The sequence below is a fragment of the Lissotriton vulgaris genome, chromosome 11, assembly GCF_964263255.1.
Source record: "Lissotriton vulgaris chromosome 11, aLisVul1.2, whole genome shotgun sequence".
Taxonomy (NCBI): Eukaryota; Metazoa; Chordata; class Amphibia; order Caudata; family Salamandridae; genus Lissotriton; species Lissotriton vulgaris.
Window position 1 is genome coordinate 193,620,487 of NC_141699.1, and position 19,555 is coordinate 193,640,041.

The 19,555-nt window shown below is 46.6% G+C and overlaps 1 protein-coding gene across 1 annotated transcript in view; it reads right to left on the reverse strand.

Annotated features, from left to right (window-relative positions):
• SART3 (spliceosome associated factor 3, U4/U6 recycling protein) overlaps nucleotides 1–19,555 on the reverse strand; it is a 651,822-nt gene that overhangs the window by 524,377 nt on the left and 107,890 nt on the right. The window contains exon 4 of the mRNA XM_086943090.1: nucleotides 15,822–16,006. Within this exon, the coding sequence (XP_086799216.1) occupies nucleotides 15,822–16,006 (185 nt within the window). The remainder of the gene's footprint in view (nucleotides 1–15,821; nucleotides 16,007–19,555) is intronic.

Here is a 19,555-nt window from a genome sequence, read left to right on the forward strand (position 1 = left end):
TTCTGATAAAGTTGAAACTTAGAAATATTTTGATCTCCATCTAGATAAGGTGCTAAGGCTACCTGTAAAAAGCAGGCTTGCTGGTTCATCCTGCTCCGATCTCCCCCTCCCCCCTCTGCCCCCCCCCCCAAAAAGGAAACAAAGCTAGAGTGAAACTCGGGACAGAAGGTATCCAACCTTGAGGAGGGGGCGGACCTTGCCAGCGCCGATGGTGGACGCTTGATTCCACAGCTCCGCGCCATAGCCTACAATATCCTGAATTTATCCTTTCTTGACGGGCCTTTCGGGGCGAGAACCACATCATCCGCCGTCTGAAGGACTCCGGTGTCCGGTGCGGGCAAAATTAAATCCGTCTGATCTGTGCTGAGCTGCCGACGTGGGGTCAAGACTGCCGGCGGACTGGGCTGCAGATCCACGGCCCCGAGTTGAACGCACACCGGCTGGTGTGACCCGACGTGCGGCTACGCTGTGGGGCTCTGGCCTTGCGAGCGCCGGAGCTTCGCCGCTACGTGGGAAACGGACTTGAGATCCTGAAGCGAAGCACGCTGTGCTGAGTACCGGCCCTCCTTGTCACTTCATCCAAACCAGGAGCCCGACGCGGGTGCTTGGAGGGGGTCCATTCTGAGGTGAGCGGGGGCTATCTGTGGCGCCCCAGACCGGTCGCCCCCCTCCCCTCCCCCCACTTGTGTTGGCGGAGCGCAATTTTGGATGCCGGACCCCCCCCCGCCCCCTGGAAGTCGAGACACGGGCGGGAGCTGAACTGGCGTCTTGCCTTGGGTTGTTGTCCTACAAGAAGCAACTGCGCGTCTCGGTCTGGATTATGCCATGCTGTACCCAGGGAAGGTAAGAATCAACCGGCAAGGCCATTCTCATTTCTTGCCGGACCCGAGGGATCTCCAAAAAACCTTGAAGGTGTGGTCTAAGGAACGTCGGGGAGACTCTGGCAGCCAGAATGACGGAGAGTGCAACGGCAGCCAAGTGGAAGAACAAGAATGAGAGCGGAGGGCAGCATGATGTCCGGACTCTTAAATGAGACTCTGTTTTTGATAGGACGCCTCGGACCGGACTTGGAGTTCGGAATTGATAGGGACACCTCACCCACTCCTGTTTGAGGACTGAACTCGGGCGACCTGTGCGCCCACAAGACCACAGATCCACCGGCCGATGGATGAGAACATTCCGGCTATATAGTTTTGGACAGCTAGTGTACAAACATGTTAGAATTACGCATACCGCTCCTTGGTGGGTGGGTAAGAGTTTAGACCCGGTACACATTGTAAAGACTGCATACAGATATTGAACTGTATCTGAGGTGTTTAACAGTTTTATGCTGGTTCATGTCGAGATAGGAATGTATGGCGATGGCGTTAGGGGAGGTCAAATAGTCGGAACTTACCAAAGTTACTGACTGCTTTTCTGGCAACCTCGGCCCTAGCGCGGTGTGCAGCTACAGCTCCCTTGGGAGCTATTTTCCGTTCTCAGGGAATTTAGAATGGGGCGGGGTGTTGACAGGCTAGACCGAGTTGGGGTTGGTCTGCTGTGGGAGGGGGGTGGAAGTGTTTTGGGATGGGTAAGTTCAGTCCTTCAGGGGAAGACATATCAATATCCTTCTTGCACAGGACCTACACGGAGTGCGCAGGTGGCGTCCATAACAGCGGCACTCACAACTAGCATTAAGAACGGTAATGGCGGATAGTCCAGGCAGCACACCTTCGCCCAGGCTTAGGTTACTCACATGGAATGTGCGCGGACTTAACGACCATAGAAAGGTCAGGAAGGTCATTAGCTACCTACTGCGCAAACATATTGATATAGCATTAATTCAGAAAACTCACCTTCCTAATAGTAGCAAGATGCTGAAATGTAGAGGACTAGAAGGGAATATAGCTGTTGCGGGCTTTACTTCACACGCTAGGGGTGTCATGACATGGGTGAATCCAAAATCCACACTAACACTGCAAACCCTAGAAGCCAATCTTGAATGCAGATACGTCATTTCCAGGTGCACTGGCCTTGGCCTAACATTGGTAATTGTTAACACTTACGGCCCTAACTTTGACTCTCATGACTTCTATCGGTCCTTGGCGGTCAAGGCCAAACACTAGAATCCGAATATCCTTTGGTGGGGGGGATATGAACCTCACTCTTGATCCCGCCCTTGATAGGTCAGCTGGCCCGCATCGTAGACCATCGGCGGCAGCTGTGGAATTACAGAGCACTATGACCTGCCTGGGCCTTGAGGACGTCTGGCGGTCCTGCCACCCACAGCAGGGAGGTTATACACATTATTCTGCTTACCACGACATCCACACCAGAATAGACTACTGGCTGGTCCCCTCTTCCAGAATGGGTTATGATTAGTGAATGTAGGGTACTCCCTAGAACACTTTCGGACCACTCTCCTGTACTACTGGAGCAACTAGCCCCGGGCAGATCCATCCCCCCATTTACCTGGCGGTTCCCGCCATATTCTTTACTGGTCTTCAGGAGTGAATTGGCCGAAGCCATTGACATATATTTTTAAACTAATCTAGGCTCGGTTGAGAGTTTTCAAGTCATCTGGGAAGCTTCTAAAGTGTACATACGGGGGGTGGCCATGTCTAAACACTCTGGGATACTCAAGTCCATTAGGAAGAGACTGGCAGACCTTGAGAAGCAGCTTGGGGCCCTGGAGGAGAGACAAAAGCAAAATGCAGATGACGCGGTGGAGGCTGAAATCAAAAAGATGCTGGCCGAGTACCACGAGGAGGAGGATAGGGAAATTAGACACATGGGGAAGTATGACGTGGCTAGAGTATATGGAGAGCATGACAGGCCTAGCGCGTTGCTTGCCAGGATTATCAGGGGACGAAAAAACGGCAACACATTACGGAAATAATGTCACCCAATGGGGACATCCTGACTGATCCCTTGGATGTAGCTAACACATTTAAGGCCTACTATACGGAGCTCTACACGTCACAGGGTGGGGACCTTGAGGATAATATAGATGACTACCTTGGCCACATATCGACATTCCCATGTTAACGAACGCCCATAGGGAATTCCTCATGCTACCCATAGAGAAAGACGAGATAACTGATGCTTTGCCTGGCATGAAGTCGGGTAGTGCTCCTGTTGCAGATGGCCTTACGGCGGCCTTTTATAAAGCTTTCAAGGACAAACTTATCCCGCACTTGTCGACTCTTTTTGATGACATATGTGTGGAGGGCAGTATGCCGGGATCGATGAGAGAGGCGTTACCTGTAACAATATTGAAGCCGGGCAAACCTAGGGAGGAATGTAGTTCATACAGGCCTCTCCCCTTGCTAAATGTGGACACAAAACTCTTTGCCAAAGTATTAGCCACTCGACTGGCCCTTCTGGCACCTGAATTAGTGGCCCCTGAGCAGGCGGGTTTTATTCCAAGCAGGAACTTGACACATAATATCCGGACAGTCCTAGGCACAATACAGCATGTCACACAGGATGGAAAGTCGTTGGCAGTCTTCCTAGACATGGAGAAGGCCTTCGACTCCGTTGAATGGGCATTCATGAGGAAGGTTTTATTGCAAATGGGCTTGGGACTACCTTTCCTCCAAATGATAGGAGCACTATATTCCCGACCGTGTGCTAGGCTCAGATTAAATGATTTGGTCACTGACTCTTTCCCAATTACAAGGGGCACCAGGCAGGGATGTCCACTCTCGCCTTTGTTACATGCCCTGGTGGCGGAACCCCTGGCCTGCGCCCTGCGAGAGTACCATGGTAACAAGGGCATATGCTTCCCAAACTATAAGATTGTGGTGTCCATGTATGCTGATGACACATTGTTTTACGTCCGAGACCATTGGTCCTCAGAGAAGTAGTCCGTTTTGGCGCATTATCAGGACTGAAGGTCAACTGGTCGAAAATGCTGGCATTCCCCCTGACTCCGGTCACACAACCCACTACTGTGGAGTACCCACTCCGCTGGACAACTGACACGGTCAGATATCTGGGGGTACAACTACACACAGACCCGGATACCATTTTTAGTGCTAACTACGAAACGGCTTTCAGCAAGCTAGAAGATGATGTGGCCATCTGGTGCAGGCTCCCACTCTCCCTATTGGGGCGAATTGCCATTATGAAAATGGTTGTACTCCCCAGTTTCCTATTTCTTTTCACTACCATCCCGATGGTTCTCCCTAGGGCATTCTTCCAGCGGCTGCAACAACTATTGACGAAGCTTGCCTGGGCGGGCCGTCAGCCCCGGGCGAAATGGTCGCTCCTCACCCTGCCTTTCTCCATGGGAGGGCTTGGTGCGCCTGATTTAGAATTGTATTACAGGGTGGCACAAGCCGCTCACCTACACACTTGGATACACGGGAACCGGGAGACACCACACGTGAAAATGGAGACCCTGTTTGCCCGGCCTCTCGCCCTCCCGCATACGGTTTTTGAACTGACAGATCGTAGAACTGGAATACTAGATTCAATTTCGTCCACGAATCACGCGTAGTCCAGTCTTTTGCAGGCAAAAATGGTGCACTGTTGTATTCCCCTATCATGCCTACAGATTGGGCCCGATGGCTGCCTCCTCTCCGGGAGAGAGGGGTGGTAATTGAAATGCAGAAACTGAACATTAATGCGGGAGATCTATTCGTTGGAGTCGCCAAGACCTGGGAGCAGGCAGTAATTGGCCTGGAATCCCCATCACTTCTAATGAGGTTCCAGTTTTATAGAGTCCGCCACGCACTTTCTGAGCTTTTAGGAGGGGACATGGCAGAGCCCACGGAAGTTAGAGAACTGACATATGTTATCAAGGCCACCTCTCCCCAGAAATTGCTGTCTCGCTTATACGCTCTATCGCAAACACATAGAGAAAACACGGACACTAAAGCACGACTAGCATGGCAGTCTGATTTACAGACAGTATTGGATGATGACATGTGGCGATATTGCTGCACCAACACTAGGAAACTTTCATTGAATGGCCGACATAGGCTGATACACTTCAAATTCCTAAATAGAATATATTACACGCCGGACAGACACTGCAGATATGGCCTTAGAGCCACAGCGGACTGTGAGAGGTGATACACGCTCCCGATGCGGGATTCCTGCACTTAGCGTGGCAATGCCCTGGAATATGGGACTTCTGGGATAAGATCTTCACTGAAATTAGCGCAGTTGTAGAAATTGACATACCACCGAACCCTATGATGGCTCTGCTAGGCTACACCAAACTGCTGCCGACGTCTGCGCGCAGATTAGTGGGCATGGGGCTTTTAATAGCGCGCAAGGTAGTAGCATGCTGCTGGATGAGAGGTCCTGCTCCGACTACTAAAAGATGGGCACATGAGATAGTATATTGCTGTACGCAATCCGAGAATTATTGCGAACTCCTTCCTCCACCAGTAGACCCAAAAACTTCTGGAGGCTTTACCAAACCTTATCTTACGAATAAAAGTGACAAGACAGCTGACACAGAGACGCAGGGAAGCTGAGTCTGACTGGTATTGTGGGCGCTGCTGGCCTGGAGGGTTGGTGCTATGGAGGTTAGTGTTGTTACTGACTGGTACTGTCTAGATTACATAAGTTGACAATGTTTGTACTGTTAGCGCCGCCTGCCCTGCTTAATGGGTTGTGGGCTAAATGGCTGTGTATTCCCTTGAGTGTAGGAGGATGTTTGATAGATTTAACGAGGGTGCACTTATGCATTGGGGGGGGGGGGGGGACTTTGGTGTTTATACTCAGGGTCGCTGGTTGTTACCCTTCCAAAATTTTCAAAATAAAATACAAAGAAAAAAGAAAAGAAAAAAATGTATCCAACCTTGAGAGGCCCTGAACTCCATAATTGAACCCCAGAGGCAAGAATACTTTGGAAGCTATAGTTTTCAAGTCTTCCACAAGCCCAAAACTGTGTGCCTATCTTCAATGCTAGAAATGTCGTAATTAAGTATATTTATTATTAGTAAGATTATGGAGTTGATTAATTACGCCTTACATTTGTTTTCCTTTGTATTTATCTTTCATCTCTGTAAAATACCCAAAATTTCACCTTTCTGTAGCAAACTGTCTCTTTATATGGTGGACCAAAAAAAGGTACACCATATAGTGTGTCCAGGTAATCCCCAGAGGAATTACTGAGTCACAAATGACACGCCAAATTTTCTTTTTTGTGGTAGTGTGAGCGAGCAGTTAGGCATATCAGAGGATAGTGCTAAGCATTACACACACAAGCAGGCACACACAGGCACATGCACACACGCAGGCACACGCACACACACAAATCTGAGACCAATTTATAAAAATAACACATACTTTTATATAAATTTACATACCAAGATCCTCGCTATCAGGTAGGTACTTTTCAATTTATGATTTATTTTAAAGTTTAGAAAAAAAAAGAAAAAAAAAAAGGGACAGTGCATTTTCTGGATCAGTAATGCTATTTTATGGAGGGAAAACCTGTATTGATTTGGGTACTTGTCACTGACTTACAGGATTGTTCTTCAGGACTGAAGGTGAGAACGGGGCAAGGTCCAAGGCCACACCAACAGGTCACCTCAGGAGGCTCAGGGGCATCCGGGTACGGTGGTATGTCATGGAGTCAGGCGTCTGATTCACTTCAATGGAAGAAGGGTCCAGTGACAAAGAGGCTGGAAGCTGGGACTGATGGGCTAGTGCTGTTTTGACAAGTTATGTTTTTTTTAAAAAAAAGCAAGGCGCCTACATTGTTTTGCAAGTGTACACAAGTCATGCATGTGCCTACAAAATTACTTAGGGCTATGCTAAAGAGCTTTGTTCAAAGGCATTCACAAAGCTAATAGGCCCCAAAGGCAAGACCTATTGGGTGACTGACAATGCTTGTTTGTAATTTCAATTTAAGGCAAGTAATTATATTTACAATTCCATATTTTTTCAGCATAAAAACATTGGAATATAATCTTCAGTACAAACATGTAATTCTTAGGTCCTGTCTAAAAGAAATCTTCAGTTGTCATTATTGAAGACCTATTGTGAATAACACAACGCAAAAAGTAGGCTTTGGGTCAACCCCTTACACACGATTGGATGGTTTTCATGTCTATCACTTTCTTCCTCCTAATTCAAAGACTTCCTATCCTATTTTTGTGTTTATCCTGCCCAGGAACATTTTGGCCCATGTTTTGATTGGGTGGCATGTATCCTTCAACTGCTGACGTCGGACATTGCAATGAACTGCATAAGAAAGGAACATATTGTCTCCTTCTTGTGCTTTTATCACCAACTTCTGTGCTAAAATGTTTTAACTATTTCAAGCTGGCAATCCATGGCTGCATACACATCCTCGGGCCGTTTTTGAACAGGGTTTTTAAAATCTAACTATATATACTCAAAGATGTAAACCATGTAGTTGCAGAGGCCATTGAAGAGAGAAAATCATTGGCAAAGCCAGTAGGTTTCATGGGCAAGACCTATTGGCTTTGCCAATGCTTGTTGTTTAGGTGTCAAGCTGATCACATTTTTTACATATTACACACCTGCAACTTTACCTACTAAATTACGCACTGAATGCCATTTTGTAATGTTGCTTCAATGCTACTAAAATACTTAGCCACATTTCCTCAGCGAAGCTTGTTGCTTTAAGCAAAAGCTACAAGTCCAGGATTCCCAATTCAAAGTTTACCTTTACTTCTAAGTAACTATGCTACTTACCTTGATTTCTCTCTCTCTAGTATCGCCTAAGTGCAGTTAAAGTAAAAATAGTTAAACACCCATCATTATCTACAACATTGAGCCATTTGACCAATGCTAACCAATAAGGATGCATTGTGCAGTTGGTGAAGCTTTAAGGGCTTGAAAGTTCGGATTCAAGCAGTCAATGGGGATTCGAAGAAATGTACCTAATTAGATATGATGATATGTATGACTCAATCTGTCCGATGCAAGGCTGTACAGCTTAATGGAAACACAGGTTTGGTAATATAGTCTAACTGCTCCTTCAATGAAAGAACAGTAAAGATTTGAGAATCAGGGAAACATCCACCGCCAACAGGGGACGAAGCATTCATAAGACTGTGTTAATGAGGAAAATGTACTTTATCGCTCTGGGGAAAATGAGGGCAGGTACATGTTCCACGGGGTACTGGAGGGATAAGAATGGTGAACATTCACCAAGTTGTCATATTGGAAAGGGCAAGAGCAAGACCTCTGACCTTCCTGTTCAGTGTCACTGCTCTCCCCTGTGAAGCTCCACTGTTGAGGGACTGCCCAATAGCCCGAGCTCCTTGCTAGGTAGGTGTTTGAGGCCCTCCTCAACCCGCAGGCTCCTGCCTGCGCCTCATCCCTGGTGGTCTAGTGGAAGAGCCCCCTGCTATTCCGCTCGGTTCTGTGTCCTCTGTTCTATTTTGCCTCTTTTTCCCTTTTGCCTCTCTTTTGCTCCCTCTTCCTGTGCTACCCACTGCTGTGGCCCCCGCAACCCCTTCCCCCAACCCAGCCCCCCTCCCCTCCCAGCTGATCACCCTCTCCCTCGCCCCTATTTACCGGTGACCCGACCAGCGCCAGGGACTCTGGTCCCGCTACCCCCGCCTTTACAACCACAACACCCTCCACGCTCTGAAACCGGACGCAAAAACAACTGCCAGCTCTCGACCCCGAGCAACACCCAAAGCTCCCCGCCGCGGTTGGCACCGCAGCCCCTCCCCCCAGCGTGTCGCTCCCACCTCCCAGCTGATCGCCCTCCCACTGACCCCTACTTAACGGCGACCCGACCAGCGCCAGGGACCTTGGTCCCCCTACCCCTCACCGTTACAACCACAGTACCCTTCACACTCTCAACCCCAGTCTAAAAAACAACTGCCAGCTCTCGACGCCAAGCAACACACAAGGCCTGTTCTCCTACTGACCCTGCCACAGCACCTTCACCCACCTCCGGAACCCAGCAGTAGCTCACAGTCCAGTGGACTTCAGCGCACACAAACCACTGAACTGCATCCTCCTCAACGTGCGCTCCCTGCACAGTCATGCCATAGAAATCTGGGACCTCCTCAACATTCACACGCCGACGTCACATTCCTCACAGAGACCTTGACAAACACTAGCTCCACACCGGACATCGCTACCACCATCCCCGACGGATACCAGATCCTGAGAAAAGACCATCCCATCCGCCAAAGAGGAGGCCTCACCATCATCCTTAAAAGCTACCTCCGCACAACAACCACCGACTCGAATGATGCCTCAACCCCCTCGGAACACATCCACTTCCAGATCCAGACCATCCCCAGAACAAAGCTCCGCGAAACCCTCGTTGACAGACCGCCTGGCACCCACCCCCATTCACCAATGTCCTCATCTACCTCATCGCACCCCACGCCCTCAACTACACAGACTACATACTACTCTGAGACTTTAACTTCCACCTGGACAACCATGACGACCCCTACACCACCGCCCTCCTAGAGAACCTCACCAACATAGGACTGAAGCAACTTGTCTCCACCCCCACTTACAGAGCCGGAAACACACTCAACTCTGTCTGCGCAGGAGGAGGAAACAGCATCTTCTTCAGCCACACCATGGAACTGCTCTAGACTGACCACCACTGCATCGATTTCTCTTTTAGAAAACCCACCTCTCACAAGCACGCGTGCTGCCTCCCACACAGAATCGGGAACAAAGTTACTGAAGAACACCTCACCTCCGCCCTCACCTGCACTTCACCTCCAACTACGACACAAGCCAACACCGCGGCAAGCAACCTCCACCAATGGATCACCAACTGCGCCAACACACTCGGCCTTCCTTCCAGAAGACTACAAATCGGCACAAGAAAGCAAACTGGTTCACCACAACACTCCAATAATCCAAGCACTCTTGCCGACAACTGGAAAAGACGTGGAGAAACAGCAAAACTCTGGAAACATGCACCACCTCCAAAACAGCCCCCACAACACACCACCAACTCATCAAATCCACAAAGAAAAATGTCCTCCAAGACAGAATCCTCTCAAATGCCCACTACTCCAAGGAACTCTGTTCCATCATTTGCCAAACCCAACGTCAAAACAACAGATGTCCCTCCCTCCTAAAACCTCTGCAACAGGACTCCGCTCCTTTCTTCACCTCAAGATCAAGACGCTATAAGACAACTTTGATAACCAAGACCTCTGCACCACGTCAACCCCCAAACCCAGCGACACCACCCAACAGACCATACTTACTTAGTCCCCACTCACGACTGAAAACACCCTATAGACCATGAAGAGAATCGACTCTGGAGCACCTTCAGACCACTGCCTCCACAAATCTTCCATCAGGTTCGCCACAGCCAACGCACCCGAGTTACGTCGAACCATCAACTGCTCCCTCGAGATCCACACATTCCCCGAGAACTGGAAGCGTGCCTTAGTCAACCCCCTCCTAAAGAATCCCCCCCGCAGGCCAGAGGGACCCCAAGAACTTGAGGCCCATCTTGCTGGTTCCTTTCACAGCCAAGGTCATTGAAAAGGCTGGCAACACCCAGTTAGCTTACTTCATCGAAGCCAACAACATCCTAGACACCTCCCAATCCAGATACGCAGCAACCACAGCACCAAGACCGCCCTCCTCACTGCCACAGACGACATCCGCACCCTCCTCGACCAAGGCCAAATGGCAGCCCTCATCCTCCTAGACCTATCAGCAGCATTCGACACAGTCTTCTACCGCGTACTAGCCACCAGACTCCACTATGCCGACATAGAAGGAAAGGTCCTAGACTGTATACGCTCATTCCTCACAGGCAGAACACAGACAATAAGACTCCTGCCCTTCCTCTCAGAACCAATAGAGACCACATGCGGAGTACCCCAAGGATCAGCCCCACCTTCTTCAATGTCTACATGGCCCCCATCGCAACCATCGTCAGAAACCATGGGCTCAACAGTCTCCTATGCCGATGACACCCAACTCATCCTCTCCCTCACTAAGGAACCCTACATTTACCAGACACAACTTCCTAGAATGGATGAAAGCCGTCGCAACCTGGATGAAGTACAGCTGCCTGAAACTCAATTCAGAGAAAACAGAAGTTGTCATCCTCAGCTCCACCCCCTCTGCATGGGCTGACGCCTGGTGGCCCCCACCTTGGAAACCCACCCACCTCGACAGACCATGCATGTAACGTCGGCATCATACTGGACTCATCGCTCACTATGAATCGCCAAATCAACGTTGTCTGCTCCACATGCTTCAACACCCTCCGCATACTACATAAAACATTCAAATGGATACCCCCCGACTCCAGGACAACGGTCACTCACGCCATCATCACCAGCAGACTGGACTCCGGCAATGCCCTCTATGCCAGAATCAACAAAAACTCCTCTGCAAACTCCAGACCACCCAGAACGCCGCAGCCAGACTAATCTTCGATATCCCATTGCACAACCACATCACCCAACATCTCCGCAGACTCCACGTCGAAAGAAGAATAACTTTCAAGCTGCTCAAGCACGCTAAAAAGGCCCTCCACATCGGACAATAACACCTTAAGAACTGCCTCTCCTTCCATGGCCCCAAGAGAAACCTCCGCTCAGCCAACGTTTCCGTAGCCACCATCCACGCTTATACAGAATAGAGCGGCACGCTCAAGTAGAACTTTTCATCTCAAAAAGTGATAAAGTCCTTTTCTGTGTTGGTTCTTAAAAACCTGTTTTCAAACTTTTTGACTTTCACTACAACCAATCCATTTGATGTATCCGACCTGGGGTCCATCGCATTTGGCCTCAAATCACATCCAGGTTTCTATCTAGGACTCCCATAGACTATCAGTAGCACTTTGTGCTTGTTAGTGCTATGGTCACTTTAATCTTAAACATTTTGTATTTCTGGTTTTCCTAATAAGGTTTTTGTCATTGTGGTCTTCGTTTTACTCACAAACCTTTCCTCTTTCTTTTAAGGCTGGTTGTGGAATTTCATTGTGTTTTGTGTGACTCTTTCCATTGTGAAGGCACTGCTTAAATAATTTAGACATTGCCTTTGATTTAAGCCAAACTACTTTGTGTCACATTACCAGGGATTGAGCATAGGCTTATTTAATTTAATGTGTGTGACATCTAGCAGGAGGTGGTCTTATCCTTTGAGGTGGTTAAGCCTGTAGAATGCCTTTGTTGAAAGCGGAGCATGTGTAAATTTACAGCATGGTGAACAGGGCTAGAACTCCGTAGACTCAGATGTATGCTCATATCAGATGAGTCCTGAAGTTCTCAGTTTACCAAATCGTAGATCCTTGTGAACAGCATTGCAGAAAATGTAGTTGGTAGGGACTACAAACATATTGAGGTTTGATGCACCTAAAGGTGCTAGCCCATTGATGATTGAATGCTCAATTACATCTCTGTAAATACAATTCTGAATCTTTTGGGAGTTATAACATTGGCTGAACACTGGGTGTTATTTACTATGTACTGTATTGCCACATTTATATAGTGCTTACTACCTTCATTTGGGGCACTGAAGCGTTTGCCCACATGGGTAGCATGCAAAACCTTGTTGGTTGTGTGGTTGGAAATGCATGATCTTAGTTTTGATCCTATGTGAGAAGTGTTTCCATGTGTGAGAGAGAGGTGTGCAGTTTATAATTTTCAATAAACTGGCAGGCCCCTTCATGGTATTTCTTAAGTTCATAGACCACTTGTTGCACTGGGTTGCACATTCAAGTCAAGTCATTGTTTATTGTATGATTAATTCAAATCTTTACAAATTTCCAAAAAAATAAAAATATATCTTTACATTCCATTCACAATTAAAACCAGACAACAATGATGGGATCCCGTTGGTTGTTAAGCTAAAGTGCAGGTGCTTGACCATCGGCATAAAATGTTATGAAGTGCATTATAGAGATATTGACTGAATACATTGTTTTCATTGCTAAAACCATGATAGTGCTTTAGACCTTACTGTTATATAGTCACTCACACTCAAGTGAATGGTAACAAAAAAGACATACTATCGGTGAGTCAACACAATGTAAAACTTAAAATATGAACTGCCAAAGTCAACATTTTAAAAACAACCAGCTGGCTAATTAAAAAGCCCTGAAAAATAGCAGGATCCTGGAAGAAAGAGCAGTTATACAGTAAAGTGTCAAATGCATTTTAAAACCAACTTCTGTGGTCCAGCTAACTAAATAATCTCTTAATAAGTTTTATATTCTGTCCATTTATTACACAGATGAGTCATCTGGGCCCATGCCGGGTCAGTCATAATTCTTTGTTTTCCTCCGGATTAACTTGCCTCTGCCAAGTATTTTATTCCCCGGCAGGCCAAGATTATAGAGGAACCAGCATATCACAGCTTGCCTGCACGTGCGAATATTCAGTTCGTTAAAAATTGATTTTAAACACTGTCTCCTCAGGTCCATAACTACTGGGCATACACATAATAGGAGTTAAAGATTCCTTATAAAAGCCACATAGTGGACAATGCGCTGTTTGTTGAGTCTTCTTCCAAGAAGGCTGTAGGTCTTTTGAATCGTGCAAGCCCCTCCGATAGTCATTGTAGCTCTTTTTTAACTGCAGGCTAAAATGAGCTATTAAATATGCTTGCAGCTTTAAAGATTTATAAGAGTTGATAACAGTCCACCCATGCAGACGTTCGGAAGATGCTTTTTTATCTTTTAGAAAACATTTATTTTTTGCTGCATCATTGACAGCTTTACTGATGCTTGCTCTATCTGTGCTATTTTCCCATGCTGTTTGTATTTCCAGGTCGGCCAGTGATGCTCTCAAATAACTTCCTCGTGAGTTCAGTATTTCTTGATCCATCTGGTATTTAATTTCTTCCCAGCATATCCTGTTCATTGTGTCTGATCGGAGGAGCGGAATTTATGACATAGCTTAACAAAGCCACTCATGCCTCAGAATTTCAGATTCTGGAGGCCGAATTCCAGCCGGACCGGAGCTGGGGAGGCTGACTTTGGCAGGTTGAAAACGGCCTTATAAACCCAAGTCTAAAGTTCGTTTAATAAGTCAGCCTCCTTGCCGCACCAAGTGACTAGGCCATATGACAGAGTGGGCAGAATTTGTGCCTGCGTCACTTTTAAGAGGTAGTTATGATTCGGGCAATCTAATTTTTTATATAGTAATCTGTATGCGAAGATTAGCGATTGCGCTTTGACTTTTTTGGCCAATTTATGTTCCTTGTGTGTTATGCCCTGCCCTATTGTTATGCCAAGATATTTTGTAGGACCCTAGCTCTTCCACCGTTGCCCCTTTCACTCACCACTTAAACTTAATTTTTTTAGTGTCCACTAGGCGAACGACTTTGGTTTTCTCTTTTAGTTCCAAGTTTTCCTGGTCCACATAGGTTAATAGGTTATTTATTGCTCTTTGTAATCCAATGGGGTTTTGGCTCAACACTACGATATCGTCAGCGTACTGCAAAAATTAAATTGGCTCGTTGGCCATATTCGGCGGATGACAATCTGCTACTTCCATGTATTTACTGATATCTGGGAGAAACAAATTAAATAGGCTTGAGGCTAAGACGCAACCTTGTTTTAGACCTTGCTGCGTATGAATGCTCGAAGTTGTGCTGCACCAGTCGCCTAATTTCACTCTTGCCCAGGTGCCACTATATAAGTCAATTAATTGCATTCAGTAATGGACTCGGCAATCCCCATGCGTTTAGTTTTTCCTAGAGACGCTTTCTACTCACTCGGTCGAAGGCAGATTTTATATCAACAAAACATGCGTACAGCTGTGTTTTCTTTTTTACCGCTTTTTCCGTTAAAAGTGCCAAAATGGCCAAATTTGTTATTGTGCCCATCCCTTGCCTGAAACCAGTTTGGAACTTGGGAATTATGTTCTTTTCGTCCATCCAATCTCGAAGCTGGACTAGGAGACAAGAAGCTTAAAGCTTGGCCTCTACATCAATTAGAGATATCAATCTGTATTTTCCAGGCTTACAGTGATCTCCATGTTTAAATATTGGATGGATTATGTTCCCTTTCCACGAAACGGGGACGTTGTTCTGCGTATAAATCTGATTGAAGAGCGGCGAAAGATGGTCCGACCAGAAATATGTGTCCTTTTTAAAAAGCGCATTGGGAAGCCCATTTGGACCTGCCGCTCCCTCGGTCTTAAGTTGTTGTATTATGCCTCTTAATTGTTTAGTATCGGTCAGGTTATTTTGTTCATTACTACCTCTCTAGAGCTGGGTCTTTACATTCCGCCCTATACTGAATGGGTGTAGTTTGTGTTTTTTCCAGATCGAGGAGCAGCCCTCGGGACCCTTCTACGGCCCCCGATACCATGCTACTGTGCATGTTTGGCATGTGTTTAGTCCACATTCCATATTTGTTTAAATTTGAAAACCTGCTTTGGGGGAGTTTCTTCCCATTAACACATCCTTGAAAAAGCCTTAACGTCATTACCTCAAGAGAGTTAAGTGCCTCAGAATATGCTTGCTATCGAACTTGGTGGACCTGGAATAATAGTGGTAAAAAAGACAGAACATTGTCTAGTAACTCGCAGACACATTGTCTAGTAACTCTTGAGCAGAGGATATTGTCTAGTAACCCTAAGCTGGCCCCAGGAAAGTATACACGTTTTTTCTTCATTTATGCTTATAAGTAAAAACACAGCAGAATCCAGCACATGTTTGAAAAGAACAAGGGTGAAGAAATACTCATTGATCGGCCAGAATGACCTTATAACCTTTCCACTGCACACACAATCCAGTGAGAGATAATGCAATGGATGCATGATCATATGGATGCAAAGGTGATGAGGGCTGATTGACATTGTAGATGCATTACATTTATCTGGAAAGTAAAATAAACTACTACATATACAAATAGATTTACCTACAAATGCTCAAAAGCCTACCTGGATTGTTGATAAAATTGCATTCTCAAACTCGCGGTAAGCATCCCACATGGTTGATCCTTTTGTCATGTGCAAACCGCATGCAGTTATTGCTCTTTCAAACACAGAACGAACCTTCTCTATGCCTCCTTCCTGGCCCATGCCACCAATGGAATACTGGGCAAACTCCAGCCAAATCTCTGGACCTAGAAATAAGGGTCAGTCCAATGAGAAAGTGTTTTAAGTGTGCTACTAATTAAAAAAATGCAAGCATTATAGTCATTGCATTTTTCCGGAACAAAAGAGCATGCTTCAATAATGGACTACCGAAAGGCAACCTACAAAACAAAAAAAAAGAGAAATTAGTGGATTGCCTTCTTCATCACACAGAGTGCCTACTCTTATGTGTCATAGTCGTTATCTAGTAGGAATCTAGCCAAATGTTTAATCTGAAGTTCTTTTGAGTCAGGGGACGTGCTTTCTAATCCAGGTACCCCAATGGGCTAGAATATGTAACCATGGACAAACCATTGTTCTTTGTCCGCCATAATAATGACACAATTGTTTATTTTTTATTTTTTATGAAGTACTTCATTTCCAACGCATGCTGCATAAGGCTTTTGGCCAAGAGCAGCGGAGGTTCGCTTAAGGCCCCGCATTCAACCCTCTGTGAGCAACCTACACCGCACCTCATGGCATTTGCTGTGTGCAGCGCTGTTGCTATTGGCAAGTTTGGATACACAAGACGCCAATCGGTCGATGAGCCTGTGGTCAAGGGCAGCTAGTGGGGCTTGTAAAAAATAAAAAATAAAAATCAGACTGATTATACAGCCTCATGTGCTTGGGACTGATCTGCGGCACAAGCACGATATAAAAGGCCACTGCAGCTTTAATGTGCTCGTTATAGCCTGGTAGTAAGCAAGAAGAAGAAAATAAACACATACTGACAGGCTGTTTATTGAAATCACAGCGACAATGGGCCACCTAAGAATGCACAGCATGAGGAGCTCCTACCCCAGGGTCGTTCCACCCAGGTGTGACAGAGACGTCACAAGCAGATGCTTGGAGCCACTAGCACTGGCCTAATGTGGGAGAGTCTCTAGTGGGGGCTAATGAGGAGAGATGGGGACTGGCAAGTGAGTTTTCCCGTTTATTTTGTCCCCACACAGTGCAGCAGAATGCCTATATGGAGATGCTTCTAAGCAATATTACAGCACAATAGAACAGGGAACTAGTGAGGTGATTTTCTGTCTCTATCAGGTTTTCCCTGGATGCACGGGACCATGGCTAGTTCAGTGGGGAGCACTGCACTACCCAAGCTGTTCCTCCCGCTCATGCGTCACTCTGCGACACAGTATTCAGGTGTTACAAACTAAACCGCTTCCAGAGTCACTTCGTTCTGATACTGTAGATTGAAACCACACTTTTTTTCTTTTTTATAAATCAACTTGGCCTTCAATAATCCTTATTTGAAAAAGATATATTTTTTTTATAGAACAGCTTTTCCACTGGTGCGCATCTTAATGCTTCCAAGGCAAGGGCCATGTAGTTGCCTTACAAAAATAATGAAACGTGAATGGACGTGCACCAGTGTCTTCAGTTGATTTCGAGAGCAAGAATGTGAAAATGCTACTGAATGCCTGCATAATTTTACACAGTCGCTTTAAAAAGTAACCAGGGCATGATGCCCACATTCAAGCAGCACCACCAGAGAAAGTGGTTGCTTACAACGGTTTGTGAGCAATTAGTACACACAGTTTGAAGTGTTTTTCCACAACATCAGAGCTGTGATGTGGCTGAACAAGACACATGAATACACAAATGCTCACACTAAAACAAATTACCTAAAAGACATAAAAAGGATTCTTAAAAATATCACACTGTCACTCACGTGGAATCTCAGGGGAGTGAGATTAAAAAAACTACCTAATAATGACAAGTGCTACATAAAATATTAGGGCACAAGCATGGCAAAACCAATTGGTCTAGTCTTGGCAAGGTAGTGCAATGGTTAATTTGTGTGTATTTTTTTAGTGCAAGCATACGCCACAAAATTAAGGAAAAAAATACGGCTGCCTAAAGTTTTTTTTTACAAAAAATAACTTGCATTTAGGTTTAAAAGAACAGTGCAGTGTTTTCTAGCATGCAGGTATAGTTATGTGTAGAAAGCATCTTCCAGGTTTAATGGGTATCACAGGAAAATATGATTCTTACTGATGCAAAGGAAAGGTACTAGTGGCTTTGAATGACTATCTACTAGATATAGTTTAATGACAGTAGGATGACAAAAAAAATAACAAATGGATTATGAATGAAAAGAAAAACATAATTGGCAAAGTAAAGCACTGGCCACCAGCCTTGGCACTAGAGTGGACTTCTTTTAGGCAGATGTGCACGAGTGGTCAAAATGGCGTCAACCACAGTGTAAGAGAACAAATAGCCGAAGTAGTTTGACGCACTGCCTGCTGATGTAGTGGTAGAAAGCAAAATGTGAAAGACAGTTGAACTGACCACTGGAGGAGGAGGGAAGACCCACAGCCACCCTATGTTTATATGCATTTATTTATTTGAAAGTTTTTTGTTTTTTCACATATCCAGGCAAGACATTTGACGCTACCTGTAGGCCAGCCCTTAAAATGAGAAAACCCTGACTATAAAGCAGAAAGTCCACTTGGTCTGACATCTGCTGAAGATAAAGTGGTAGAGTTCCCTTACTTGAGGTCCAATGAACCTAAATGCCTGCCTGCCACAATGGGAACTCCAAAAATGAGGAACCCACATACAAAGTTGAATGTTCCAATAGTCTGAGCACCTCAATCTATAATGTAGGAGGTAGGAGAGGCAGTCCTTCAAAAAAGGGTGCTACATTTGTAGAAAGGTCTAAGGCAGAGCTTGGGGGAAGAAAACCATGAAGGAAATCCTTTGGTGAACATGGAGCCAGGACAGCTCTCAAAGTGGCAGTGATTTCGTCAAATTTTCTCCTCAGGGTGGCCAGCAGCATGGCGGACTAGAGGTATCCGACCAGAGCTCAATGGCCAACAAGAGATCCTGACATTTTTTGCATGCACATCTGCAAACTGAAGGAAGAAACTTACAGGCACAGTGCTGGAATGTATAGTTTGTGCGCCGGCCGGATCAGGCGTTCAGAAATCCTTCGGCAGAGGCATGGGGCCCGACTTGAAGCGGAGCCCAGGCTGAAAACAAAATGGTGGCGGCCCGATCGGAGTGATGAAGACAGAGGCTTGCGAGGGCGATAGATCGACGCAAGACCCGTGGCTGAACCAAGACGGCGGGAGAGAGAGCAAGCCGCTGTGAGGTACTGCGTGCGTCCCTGCTCTTCTCCCCGCGTCCCCCAGGCCCCTCTGGAACCCCCGTCTGCCGCCGTAAAGCAGCGTGGAGTTGGGCAACGGAGGGTGAGCCTGAGGCGCAGAATCCCACTGAGGGGGTAGGCGTAAGGCCCGTAAGTGAGCGGCCGACGGGAGAGGCGGTGCGACAAAGGAAAATCGACCGCACCATTGGAGCGGCAGCTGCCCATGTGAGACGGCCAATCCTAACAGGGGAAGGTACCCCGACGCCGGAGATAGAAGCGGTGAGCTGGCTGACCCCGAGACAGCGGGGAAGTTCGGTGATCTGCCAGAGACTTGGCCACGCCAGAGCAGTCGCCGCGGAGAACAGAGCCCCCCGCCCACCTAGAAGTATCTGGCGAGACGACGGAGGGGGTGCAAATCAGCGAATACGGTGACTGAGGTGAGGGA